The 14,997-nt window shown below is 32.5% G+C and overlaps 1 protein-coding gene across 1 annotated transcript in view; it reads left to right on the top strand.

Annotated features, from left to right (window-relative positions):
- The window catches only part of LOC125658798 (uncharacterized), a 55,753-nt gene that overhangs the window by 15,487 nt on the left and 25,269 nt on the right, over positions 1 to 14,997 (top strand). The window contains exons 10-12 of the mRNA XM_056148975.1: positions 4,924 to 5,006; positions 6,805 to 6,844; positions 8,769 to 8,846. Of these exons, the coding sequence (XP_056004950.1) occupies positions 4,924 to 5,006; positions 6,805 to 6,844; positions 8,769 to 8,846 (201 nt within the window). The remainder of the gene's footprint in view (positions 1 to 4,923; positions 5,007 to 6,804; positions 6,845 to 8,768; positions 8,847 to 14,997) is intronic.

The raw sequence follows: 14,997 nt of genomic DNA, 5'->3' as shown, positions 1-14,997 counted from the left end.
TATGTTATGGCCTTCATGTCCGTCCGTCTGTCTGTCTGTCCGTCTATCCGTCCGTCTGTTAGCTTTTTCGTGTCCAGCTCATAACTTAAATACTATAAGGCCTAGAATAATCAAACTTTGTCAGTTGATACATCTTGGGTAGAAGGTGTGTCGCACATTAAAACCAGGTCGCTGTGACTTTTAATTAAGAAGATATGGCCAAATATGGTAAAACCCTGTCCGGCTCATAACTTGAAAACTATTTGATCTAGAATCATGAAACTTGGTCATCTTATGCATTTTAGGTAGAAGGTGTGTCGCACTGTACTTTAAGGTCACTGTGACATTTAGTTGAAGTGATTTTTTGAAAAAAGTATGTTATAATTGGTACAATCCCTACTCATATAAGAGTTTTGTAGAAAACCTCATTCAAAAATGTTACATCAAGAAAACACATATTTTTTTTATGATATACTGTACAGCTTTTTTTTAGCCTATGTAATGTTTCCTTTGTTTCTAACAATAACATGAGAAATTCCACTTGTCCCATGGGAGTAGCATGCAAAGGGCATTTTGACAAGACTAATTAATGAGTTTTGTGTAGAGCATCTCTGATCAACATGATCAAGCAGGTGTTATCTTTATCTCTAGGGAATTGGGCAGAGAGATCTTAGCCTCTTAATTGCAGATATACCAGAAATTATTTGTGAAAGTGAATTTGTTTGTTGTGGTTAGTCTTTATTTTCAAAATTAATTTAACATTGTACTATATAATTTTTAATTTTTTTTCTCAGCAACCTATATGCAGAGTATCATTTCTCACTAAGACAACAAATGGTTGCAATATGTATAAAGGCCTATTTTAATGATTAGTATTTTGATGTTTTGTTATGGCTGTGGCATTGTTCAGAAAAAAGATATACAATGAACAAAGCTGCAGATTGGGCATTTGTGTAAATCTGAACAGATGAAATAGTATTGCAATAACCATATTAAAAAATGTTAATTCAAGAAACTACACATTCTTCATTATATACACTGTACTATACAGCAGTATATAACAAACAAATTATTTCTTTTGTGTCAGTAACAAGAGAAATTTCCCTTGTCCCATGGGTGTAATTATCAAGCAATTCAGGAGGCATTTTGCTAACAGAAAAATTGCATTCTGTCAAATTACAGATTAATTAATGAGTTTAGAAGATTTCTGTTACAGCAATCTGATCAAGGAGGTGCTATCTATATCTCTTGCAATCAGGAATTGGGCAGAGGAATCTGAACAATTGATCTGTCAAATTTTAGAACAGTTCTAATTGGTAGCCATTACTTTGAAAGTTAATTTGGTATAAAGTTTAAGAATTAATATGATATTGTAAAATATATTTTTATTTTATATCTCAACAACAAGGTGCAGATTGTCATGTCTCACTAAGATGACAGTTTTACAGTCTAAGAATAAACATAATGACTAATGTTTGATGTTTTATTACGCTGTGCATTGTTCTTCATTCCTTAAAATACAATGAGCAAAGCTGCAGATGTGCATTTCTCAAGTCTAACACAACCAGTTGAGAAATATATGATGTATTATTTTTTTCTAATTAATAACTACACCATAGGAGATGCGCCAGTATTTGAAATAACCGTTTTTAATCTATATTTATTTATATTGACATCACCATGCATATTTTACTTTTATACTTGAAGATTTGACAAAGGCAGATACTGATATATGTATTTTTTGATATGTTGAATAAATCAACCTTTTTGAGTACTCCCATTTATTGTAAGTTGTTTGCTTGGATAAAGGGCTATCTTGCACTTTAATCATTTCATTGAAACCATTTGGGAAAATGTTTTTATATCCTTTTAAAAATCATTAAGCTTACATTATCAATATTTGAAGCAATGTCACATGAGGCCATAAAGTGGGTAAGATTCTTAAAGGAAGGTTGACATTTGGTTCCATGCATACCTATCTCTTCATGGTGATATGTTCATGTTAACAATATGTGACGGGCGTATCATGTGCCGTGGCGGTGCACTTTATTTTTTAATTGCTGTCCCCGGGTATCTCATATGTTTTAATGGAACAGCCCTTAGGTAACTAATCACACAAAACAGACAGGATATCAATATAGATACTAGTAAATACAAGTACACCAGCCGACCGTCACTTCCTGTCTAACTAATCACACAAAACAGACAGGATATCATATAGATACTAGTAAATACAAGTACACCAGCCGACCAATACTTCCTGTCTCTGCATTAAATTCACCAAGAGGAATACAACACTACAGCTAGCAGAATGATCTGATTGGGGAGGGGAAATACTTTGATGAAAAAGGAAACATTGCAGAAACAGATATTTTTTTAACAAAGATCCTGAAGCTTATTATACCTCAAGAGAATGACACTACGATTTTTGGAATACTTTTGATTGAGTAAATCACGTGATTGAGCCTACAAATACATGTGTATCATATAATACCCTTTCCCTCAATGTGTCTTAGAATGTCATGCACGGCATCCCTCGGGGGACCTCGTCTACTTTCCGTAAACTCTACGTAAACCTGTGATTGTGACGTTACAGAGTCATTTCCAGTAAGTGGATTCTCATACTCTGTCAGGCAGAAAAGGATTTTTTTATACACAAATTTCTTATAAGTTTCATCACCAACCGTGTAAGCATTCAGGGAGAAAAGAAACATACTAAATGGTTATCATTTCACTTTATTTCATTGCTTGTATATTATAATACACTGACAGTGTTGTGTGACTGTTAGGGTGGATCAGCTACATAATTATCAATGAGTAGATGCAGATTTTTTTCGCTGTTTGAACTGCATTTATGTAGTCTTGTTTTGCTTCAGTTTAATTAACAATTTAGTGCATGAATGTTTGGAAGATACAAAGATTTATTCACCCAAGAAAATTAATGTTCCCCTCTGGCATTGCCCTTCAGGAATTTGATTTTTCTTGGGTGAGTAAATCTTCATATTTCCCTCACTATCATGCAATAAATGTATAAAGTAAAACACATTGAAGAATCTGATGTCCGTCAATGTACAAGATATCTGTCCATAAAGCATAGATCTGAATACTTGAATGTGTACAATGTATAACAAGTTTCTATATATGTGTGATATAGACATGAATATAAGTCTTTTTAGTGAGAATTAATAAGTGTGATTCTCTGTGGTGCATTTAGTTTATACATCCAGGGTATAGGATGGCTTTCAGTTGGCCTTGCTTAAAATCTAGGTATCTATGTCAAGGATATTAATATCCTTATGCTTATAATCCATATTACATTATGATATACAGTCTAAATTAATTGTCATTGAATTGAAAATTCTGATTTGATCACCTGTTAGAGACTTACCTATTTAGTAGTTCTTAGTCACATTATAGTCCAGCTTAGTACCTGTTGTTGCCACACACTCACCAGGTAAAGTCTGTACACCTATGTTGGTATGAGAATCTTATCAGTGGGGTCAAATTACATATCTGATGATAGTTGAGTGTGGGGATTTAAATACAGGACATACATAAGAGGAGGAGGTGTACGATTATTTTGACACGTTGTGTACATTTCTCACGAGCTCCATGTTGTACTTTTATTAAATGCACAATGCACTTCACATTGCTTGAACCTTTTTCGGTGTAAATCTGTTTTTGCTAGGTTTCTGATTCTTTATTTCTGTGAGCCACAGGCTCATTGTTTTTGCTAGGTGATAACTTCTGAGTTTTGATGTTCATTAAATGTTTATGTTATTGTGTAGGTTATCTGTAATCTCTGTGTTAATTTCAGGACATTGTCTTGCTGATACAGTGATAATAAGCAATTAGATAAAGTAGCTTTGTCTTCTAATCCCAGACTCAGATAGGACACTTAGTTAATAAAAAATACCAGGAAAAAACAGAGAAACTTGAGAGTTTTTCAATGGCATTCCAAAGTCACTAAGTTCGCTTGAAAAATTTTGACCCCAAGTATATATACATGTATATTTTTCAAGCGAGCTTGGTGTCTGTGTGACATCCTTAGGGTGGGTCTGCTCTGACATGAGGAATAAGAATTCATTTGTTTTCTTTGTATACAATGTTCTCAATATGTTAACTGATGTGTGGTTCTATTGATAAATGTCTCGTACATTGTATATAGTCCACAGGTTATCAAAATACATATATTGTTCGTGTCTATACCCTGATTACGATGGATTGCCACAGTTTTTATTTTTAATCATTTAATGGCTCGACCAAGTCCTCATATGGTGTATCATATTCCAAAGTCGAAAGATACAAGCTCTCCATTATTGTGTATTAATTTTTTGTGTGTTGGGGGGGGGGGGGGGGGTTATAATAAAAAAGGTTTATTTTGAAATAAGGAGATTTTAGAGTCCAAATTTTGCTTTGATCTGATATGGATAACCAATAAAACATGCTAATTAAGACCAGTGTAAATGTCCTAATTTAAGAATTACTGGGCAAATGCTGCTGTACTTTCAGGATAACTTGGGTGATATTGTATGGAATGCAATATAATTGTGGATCTTTAATGATGTCTATAGATTTGCACTTTTCTTGAAACACCATGGAGCTAATCCTATTTGTCATTGAATGTTGCTTGATTTGCAGCAACAAAACTGACTTAATTAGCTTCAATCTGTGGAGTAATGATATATTACAGTAGTACTTGTGTAGTATGGATATTGTATAATCCAGATTGTTGTATAATCTGTATACACCAGATTTATCTGATTCAGTCTTAAAAGGACAAGAGTACTCCAAATATCGTGTGCTCAACATATACATGTATTATTGTCTGTTATTACTCATGTCCATGATGCACAAATTTCAGTCTTAGCATTTATTATAATTAAGATAATTAGTAAACCCTGACTGTAACTATGAAAATTGATGTCAGTCATTTTATTGCAGAAGACAACAAAATCTTGAAGAAAGAGAGTAGCAAAATTCAAAAGAAAGAGAAGAAAACAGAGGAAATTCTGGCAAAGACGCAGGTGGGTCTAGGAAGGAGACTGAGTTTTGCTGTACAAAATCTAGTGCAAAGCTTTATAAACTTGTGCGAGTTTTATCTATGTTAGTCTAACAATATACAACTAAGTGACCTTCACTTTTGAATTTGCATTTCCAATGTTTTTCGCATTCAATATCTTTTCCAATTGTATATGATAGCCATTTTCTGATGAATTCAATGTAATTGTGAACAGTGTGGGTATGAACTTTGCAGTCAGTCATTAATAACAGGTAATCAGTATTAACAGCAGACAACCAGGCTTAGCCTAGTGTTTTTGCAGTAATTAAAACTTTGATTGGGTTAGATGACACAAGTGGTGACAAATTAGATATTACCATCTGAATAAATTAACAAATTATAGTTGGAAAAGGCATTTTGTAGTTCATAAAGAGAGTTGAGATCCAGAACGCAGAATTCTGAATAAACAAGACAAAATAACGTTTATAAAATTCTGTTCCCACTAAAAATTATCTGGAAGCTGAAGCACCAACGCTGTCCCTATATCTAGATATCTGAAGGTCCTCTGTAGTCTTGTGTTGCCTGGTGTATCGTAAGATAAATCATGTTTTAATGAAATGTAATTCCGGGTTGGAAATATCTGTTTATTTTTAGCTCACCTGAACCGAAGGTTCAAGTGAGCTTTTCTGATCACATTTTGTCCGTCGTCTGTCTGTCTGTAAACGTTTCACATTTTCGACTTCTTCTCCAGAACCACTGGGCCAATTTCAACCAAACATGGCCAAAAGCATCCTTGGGTGAAGGGCTTTCAAGTTTCTTCAAATGAAGAGCAATGTCCCTTTCAAAAGGGAGATAATCACAAAAATAGGGTGGGGTCATTTAAAAATCTTCTTCTCAAGAACCACTGGGCCAGAAAAGCTGAAATTTACCAGAAAGCTTCCTGACATATTGCAGATTCACGTGTGTTCAAATCATGGCCCCTGGGGGTAGGATGGGGACACAAGGGGGGATCAAAGTCTTACATACAAATATATAGGGAAAAACTTTAAAAATCTTCTCAAGAACCACTAAGCCAGAAAAGCTGAGATTTACATGAAAGCTTCCTGACGTAATGCAGATTCAAGTTTGTTCAAATCATGGGCCCCGGGGGTTGGATCGGGCCACAATAGGGGATCAAAGTTTTACATACAAATATATAGGAAAAATCTTTCAAAATCTTCTTCTCAAGAACCACTGATCCAGAAAAGCTGATTTTTACATGAAAACTTTCTGACATAATTCAGATTCAAGTTTGTTCAAATCATAGCCCCCGGGGGTAGGATGGGGCCACAAGGGGGGATCAAAGTTTTACATACAAATATATACTTAAAATCTTCTCCTCTATAACCACTGAGTCAGAAAAGCTGATATTTACAAGAAAACTTTCTGACATAGTGCAGATTCAAGTTTGTTCAAATAATGGTCCCCTGGGGGTAGGATGGGGCCACAAGTCGGGGGGGGGGGGGTCAAAGTTTTACATACAAATATAGGGAAAATCTTTTAAAATCTTCTTCTCAAGAACCATTGGACCAAAGAAGTTGACATTTACATGAAAGCTTTCTGACGTAGTGTAGATTCAAGTTTGCAAAAATCGTGGCCTCCAGGGGTAGTTGGGGTCATAATAGGGACTAAGGTTTTACATGCAAATATATATGGAAAGTCTTCAGATATGGGCCAAGGTGACTCAGGTGAGCGATGTGGCCTATGGGCCTCTTGTTTCTTAATGCTTCAAGAGCATTGGTGAATTATTTTGTGCATAATTCTGATTAATGATTCTGTTTCAGGAGACTGTGAACAGATACAAAGAGATTTTGATCAAGCATGGTAAGAATCCGTGTCACAGTCTCTGTCACTTGCTGTGAGGTCATTTTTATGCTATGTTCTAGTAGTTTAAATATATATTCTGCATTGTAAAAAGACTTCGCTAAACATAACAGATCCCTTGGGGAAACAGAAAAATCACTAAGTGAATGTCCTATGTTGAGTTTTGTTTTTTTTTGGAATGGCTTTTTAGCTAATGCCAAATAAAATAGTATGTGTGGTTCCGGTTACACTCCCTCGAAAAATAGGGTAGGTATAAGTAGGGATTTTATTTCATTTTTTTTTTATATGTTTTTTTTTTAATGATAGTCTATCTTAAATGGAAACACAATTTCCTTTTACTTTCACTTCTTTGCATTTACCATTTATATATGGTGTGATAGATACCTATCAAATTGGTAGGGATCACCCTAGTTTTGACAATTCTTATACATATTTTCCAAAAACTAAATACAGAAGGTAAATTGAACAAAAACTATAATTGGTGAATTTGCTAAAATCATCTTATTGAACATGAAAGTAGGAAATGATATTTCAACCAGAGTACTGTTTTCAAGCACTTCCAAGGTTTTAAATCTATAAAACTTTTTCAAAAATAAGGAGTATATTCAAACAACCTGAAATTTGCACTATTGTTTATGTAAGCACTCTTTAGTTCTAAGTCACTTTCTGTCGAATGTTAGATGGCCTGTAGTTAGTGTGTACAGCTCAGCATTTTAGCGGTATCTAGATATTGGCTATGAATGAACTTACAGTCAAGCTTCACTTGAAGGAAAACGAGTCAAAAACATGTATATAGTGGTATATAATATGCACCCCCTTTTCATAAAAGAACATCTTGAAGAAAATTATGCATTACATTTAGCAAAATACAGTAACAGATTTTTGAAATAGTCAATAAAAATGTTTAGGGTGGGGGGTTATAAACTAGGGACTGTCGGGTAACCGGAACCACACATATTCTTTTATTTGGCCTAATGTGGAACTTTTTTCCAAAATAGCTCCTAATAATTGAGTACAGAGAAATAGGTGACATCATGTTTATGTAGAATGTGATGTTTAGTTCTTTAAAGAAATGTATTTCCATTCTCAACATTGACTTTTGATTAGCTCACCTGAGCTGAAAGCTCAAGTGAGCTTTTCTGATCGCCTATTGCTCGTCGTCTGTCTGTGAACTTTTTACATTTTCGACTTCTCCAGAACCACTAGGCCAATTTTAACCAAACTTGGTCAAAGGCATCCTTGGGTGAAGGGTTTTCAAGTTTGTTCAAATGAAGGACCGTGTCCCTTTCAAAGGGGAGATAATTACAAAAATGCAAAAATAGGGTGGCGTCATTTAAAAATCTTCTCAAGAACCACTGGGCCAGAAAAGCTGAAATTTACATGAAAGCTTCCTGACATAGTGCAGATGAAAGTTTGTTAAAATCATGGCCCCCGGGATTTGGATGGGGCCACAATAGGGGATCAAAGTTTTACATACAAATATATAGGGAAAATCTTTAAAAATCTTCTTCTCTAGAACTACTGGGCCAAGAAAGTGGAAATTGACATGAAAGCCTCCTGATGTAGTGCAGATTCAAGTTTGTTAAAATCATGGCCCCTGAGGATAGGATGGCACCACAATAGGGGATCAAAGTTTTACATACAAATACAGTGTATATAGGGAAAATCATTAAAATTCTTCTTACGAAAAATCACTGGGCCAGAAAAGTTTATATTCACATTAAAGCTTCCTGACATAGTCCAAATTCAATTTTGAAACAATCATGGCCCCCAGGAATAGGTTGGGGCCACAACAGGAATCAAAGTTTTACATGTGAATATATAGGAAAAATCTTAAAATATGAGCCAAGGTGACTCAGGTGAGCAATGTGGCCCATGGGCCTCTTGTTTTCGTTCCTTGAATGATTTTTTGATGTACAACCAGGTCTTCTACCCAAACAAGACAGATCCCGGGGGGTCAAGAAGGGGCCAGGAGCAGAGGACACTCAGTCACAGGAGGAGGGTCAGTATTCCTAGGAAACCTCAACTGAGGAGTCAATATTCATAGTAACCTCAATTGAGGGTGTCAGTGTAATTTGAATAGAGCAATTAGACAAAATTAGACATTGTCTTGTTACCGAGAAGCAACTCTGATGGCAAAGCCATAAGGTATTGAGTGGTGCAGTAGGGTCATAGTCTCAAGCCATGGGTCCCAGCAATACTAGAAGAAAGAAATTGACAAATGAAACCTATTTAATGTACATGTACAAGGTAAAAAAAATTAAACTGAATTGAGGAACCTCTACACAACAAACAAAAACTTTTTTGAGTATTGAAAAATATATATCATTTAAAGAAGAATAGTATAAGTTGTATAAAGGCATTCACATCCTGGATTGTCAGGCATTTTATGGAAAATAATCTTTTTTAAGAATTGTTAGTTGCATATTCTTGATTTATTTTAATTTGAAAACACAGAAAATGCAAAATAAGGTGTGATAAGTATTTTATTTAGACTTTTGTGAAAAACATGGTACATATTTCTTTTTCAAAGATCAACCATTTTTATTACTACAAATTTTCAGCAAAAATTTGAATTAAATGAAATACTTAATTTTACTCAAAAGATTGTACATAATTTTGATGGAAAATATGAAGTTGTGTATGATTTCTGATAATATTTTCAAATATTACATTGGGTAGCATTGGAAATAACAAAGGTAATATTATCCAAAGACATTTCAGTAAGTACATTGTAACAGTTATCAAGGGAAACAACTCCTGTGATTTCTAAGGACTAAGTCTTCTTGCACTTTGACACAGAATAGTATCTATGGGCAGGTCACTCTAATCAGAAAAAATATACCAAAACCAAAAGACCCTTCAACATGCAGTATGTAAAGGACCTGTTATTACTGTGTGGTTACAGTATGATTTATCTATGTTATATCACTGTGTGATTACAGTATGATTTATCTATATTATATCACTGTGTGGTTACAGTATGATTTATCTGTATTATATCACTGTGTGGTTACAGTGTGATTTATCTATATTATATCACTGTGATTACAGTATGATTTATCTATGTTATATCACTGTGTGGTTACAGTATGATATTATATCACTGTGTGATTACAGTGTGATTTATCTATATTATATCACTGTGTGATTACAGTATGTTTTATCTATATTATATCACTGTCTGGTTACAATATGATTTATCTATGTTATATCACTGTGTGATTACAGTATGATTTATCTATCTTATATCACTGTGTGATTACAGTATGATTTATCTATATTATATCACTGTGTGGTTACAGTATGATATTATATCACTGTCTGGTTACAATATGATTTATCTATGTTATATCACTGTGTGATTACAGTGTGATTTATCTATATTATATCACTGTGTGATTACAGTATGATTTATCTATATTATATCACTGTGTGGTTACAGTATGATATTATATCACTGTGTGGTTACAGTGTGATTTATCTATGTTATATCACTGTGTGGTTACAGTATGTTTTATCTGTATTATATCACTGTCTGGTTACAATATGATTTATCTATGTTATATCACTGTGTGATTACAGTATGATTTATCTATCTTATATCACTGTGTGATTACAGTATGATTTATACATATTATATCACTGTGTGGTTACAGTATGATATTATATCACTGTCTGGTTACAATATGATTTATCTATGTTATATCACTGTGTGATTACAGTGTGATTTATCTATATTATATCACTGTGTGATTACAGTATGATTTATCTATATTATATCACTGTGTGGTTACAGTATGATATTATATCACTGTGTGGTTACAGTGTGATTTATCTATGTTATATCACTGTGTGATTACAGTATGTTTTATCTATATTATATCACTGTGTGATTACAGTGTGATTTATCTGTATTATATCACTGTGTGGTTACAGTGTGATTTATCTATATTATATCACTGTGTGATTACAGTGTGATTTATCTATATTATATCACTGTGTGGTTACAGTGTGATTTATCTATATTATATCACTGTGTGATTACAGTGTGATTTATCTATGTTATATCACTGTGTGATTACAGTGTGATTTATCTGTATTATATCACTGTGTGGTTACAGTGTGATTTGTCTATATTATAACACTGTGTAGTTACAGTATCATATTATATCACTGTGTTATTACAGTGTGATTTGTCTATATTATAACACTGTGTGGTTACAGTATGATTTATCTATATTATATCACTGTGTGGTTACAGTGTGATTTATCTATATTATATCACTGTGTGATTACAGTGTGATTTATCTATGTTATATCACTGTGTGGTTACAGTATGATTTATCTATATTATATCACTGTGTGGTTACAGTGTGATTTGTCTATATTATAACACTGTGTGATTACAGTGTGATTTATCTGTATTATATCACTGTGTGGTTACAGTGTGATTTGTCTATATTATATCACTGTGTGGTTACAGTGTGATTTATCTATATTATATCACTGTGTGATTACAGTGTGATTTATCTATGTTATATCACTGTGTGGTTACAGTATGATTTATCTATATTATATCACTGTGTGGTTACAGTGTGATTTGTCTATATTATAACACTGTGTGATTACAGTGTGATTTATCTGTATTATATCACTGTGTGGTTACAGTATGATTTATCTATGTTATATCACTGTGTGGTTACAGTATGATTTATCTATATTATAACACTGTGTGGTTACAGTGTGATTTATCTATGTTATATCACTGTGTGATTACAGTGTGATTTATTCATATTATATCACTGTGTGGTTACAGTGTGATTTATCTATGTTATATCACTGTGTGATTACAGTGTGATTTATCTGTATTATATCACTGTGTGGTTACAGTGTGATTTATCTATGTTATATCACTGTGTGATTACAGTATGTTTTATCTATATTATATCACTGTGTGATTACAGTGTGATTTATCTATATTATATCACTGTGTGGTTACAGTATGATATTATATCACTGTCTGGTTACAATATGATTTATCTATGTTATATCACTGTGTGATTACAGTGTGATTTATCTATATTATATCACTGTGTGATTACAGTATGATTTATCTATATTATATCACTGTGTGGTTACAGTATGATATTATATCACTGTGTGGTTACAGTGTGATTTATCTATGTTATATCACTGTGTGATTACAGTATGTTTTATCTATATTATATCACTGTGTGATTACAGTGTGATTTATCTATATTATATCACTGTGTGGTTACAGTATGATATTATATCACTGTGTGGTTACAGTGTGATTTATCTATGTTATATCACTGTGTGGTTACAGTATGTTTTATCTATATTATATCACTGTGTGATTACAGTGTGATTTATCTATATTATATCACTGTGTGATTACAGTATGTTTTATCTATATTATATCACTGTCTGGTTACAATATGATTTATCTATGTTATATCACTGTGTGATTACAGTATGATTTATCTATCTTATTTCACTGTGTGATTACAGTATGATTTATCTATATTATATCACTGTGTGGTTACAGTATGATATTATATCACTGTCTGGTTACAATATGATTTATCTATGTTATATCACTGTGTGATTACAGTGTGATTTATCTATATTATATCACTGTGTGATTACAGTATGATTTATCTATATTATATCACTGTGTGGTTACAGTATGATATTATATCACTGTGTGGTTACAGTGTGATTTATCTATGTTATATCACTGTGTGGTTACAGTATGTTTTATCTGTATTATATCACTGTCTGGTTACAATATGATTTATCTATGTTATATCACTGTGTGATTACAGTATGATTTATCTATCTTATATCACTGTGTGATTACAGTATGATTTATCTATATTATATCACTGTGTGGTTACAGTATGATATTATATCACTGTCTGGTTACAATATGATTTATCTATGTTATATCACTGTGTGATTACAGTGTGATTTATCTATATTATATCACTGTGTGATTACAGTATGATTTATCTATATTATATCACTGTGTGGTTACAGTATGATATTATATCACTGTGTGGTTACAGTGTGATTTATCTATGTTATATCACTGTGTGATTACAGTATGTTTTATCTATATTATATCACTGTGTGGTTACAGTATGATATTATAACACTGTGTGGTTACAGTATGATTTATCTATGTTATATCACTGTGTGATTACAGTGTGATTTATCTATATTATATCACTGTGTGGTTACAGTGTGATTTATCTGTATTATATCACTGTGTGGTTACAGTGTGATTTATCTATATTATATCACTGTGTGGTTACAGTGTGATTTATCTATATTATATCACTGTGTGATTACAGTGTGATTTATCTATGTTATATCACTGTGTGGTTACAGTATGATTTATCTATATTATATCACTGTGTGGTTACAGTGTGATTTGTCTATATTATAACACTGTGTGATTACAGTGTGATTTATCTGTATTATATCACTGTGTGGTTACAGTGTGATTTGTCTATATTATATCACTGTGTGGTTACAGTGTGATTTATCTATATTATATCACTGTGTGATTACAGTGTGATTTATCTATGTTATATCACTGTGTGGTTACAGTATGATTTATTTATATTATATCACTGTGTGGTTACAGTGTGATTTGTCTATATTATAACACTGTGTGATTACAGTGTGATTTATCTGTATTATATCACTGTGTGGTTACAGTGTGATTTATCTATGTTATATCACTGTGTGGTTACAGTATGATTTATCTATATTATAACACTGTGTGGTTACAGTGTGATTTATCTATGTTATATCACTGTGTGATTACAGTGTGATTTATTTATATTATATCACTGTGTGGTTACAGTGTGATTTATCTATGTTATATCACTGTGTGATTACAGTGTGATTTATCTGTATTATATCACTGTGTGGTTACAGTGTGATTTATCTGTATTATATCACTGTGTGGTTACAATATGATTTATCTATATTATATCACTGTGTGGTTACAGTGTGATTTATCTATGTTATATCACTGTGTGATTACAGTATGATTTATCTATATTATATCACTGTGTGGTTACAGTGTGATTTATCTGTATTATATCACTGTGTGGTTACAGTGTGATTTGTCTATATTATAACACTGTGTGGTTACAGTGTGATTTATCTATATTATAACACTGTGTGGTTACAGTATGATTTATCTATATTATCTATAACACTGTGTGATTACAGTATGATTTATCTATATTATATCACTGTGTGGTTACAATATGATTTATCTATGTTATATCACTGTGTGATTACAGTATGTTTTATCTATATTATATCACTGTGTGGTTACAGTATGATATTATAACACTGTGTGGTTACAGTATGATTTATCTATGTTATATCACTGTGTGATTACAGTGTGATTTATCTATATTATATCACTGTGTGGTTACAGTGTGATTTATCTGTATTATATCACTGTGTGGTTACAGTGTGATTTATCTATATTATATCACTGTGTGGTTACAGTGTGATTTATCTATATTATATCACTGTGTGATTACAGTGTGATTTGTCTATATTATAACACTGTGTGATTACAGTGTGATTTATCTGTATTATATCACTGTGTGGTTACAGTGTGATTTATCTATGTTATATCACTGTGTGGTTACAGTATGATTTATCTATATTATAACACTGTGTGGTTACAGTGTGATTTATCTATGTTATATCACTGTGTGATTACAGTGTGATTTATTTATATTATATCACTGTGTGGTTACAGTGTGATTTATCTATGTTATATCACTGTGTGATTACAGTGTGATTTATCTGTATTATATCACTGTGTGGTTACAGTGTGATTTATCTGTATTATATCACTGTGTGGTTACAATATGATTTATCTATATTATATCACTGTGTGGTTACAGTGTGATTTATCTATGTTATATCACTGTGTGATTACAGTATGATTTATCTATATTATATCACTGTGTGGTTACAGTGTGATTTATCTGTATTATATCACTGTGTGGTTACAGTGTGATTTGTCTATATTATAACACTGTGTGGTTACAGTGTGATTTATCTATATTATAACACTGTGTGGTTAC

The sequence above is a fragment of the Ostrea edulis genome, chromosome 9, assembly GCF_947568905.1.
Source record: "Ostrea edulis chromosome 9, xbOstEdul1.1, whole genome shotgun sequence".
Lineage (NCBI taxonomy): Eukaryota > Metazoa > Mollusca > Bivalvia > Ostreida > Ostreidae > Ostrea > Ostrea edulis.
This window is presented reverse-complemented; position numbering and strand designations above follow the sequence as displayed.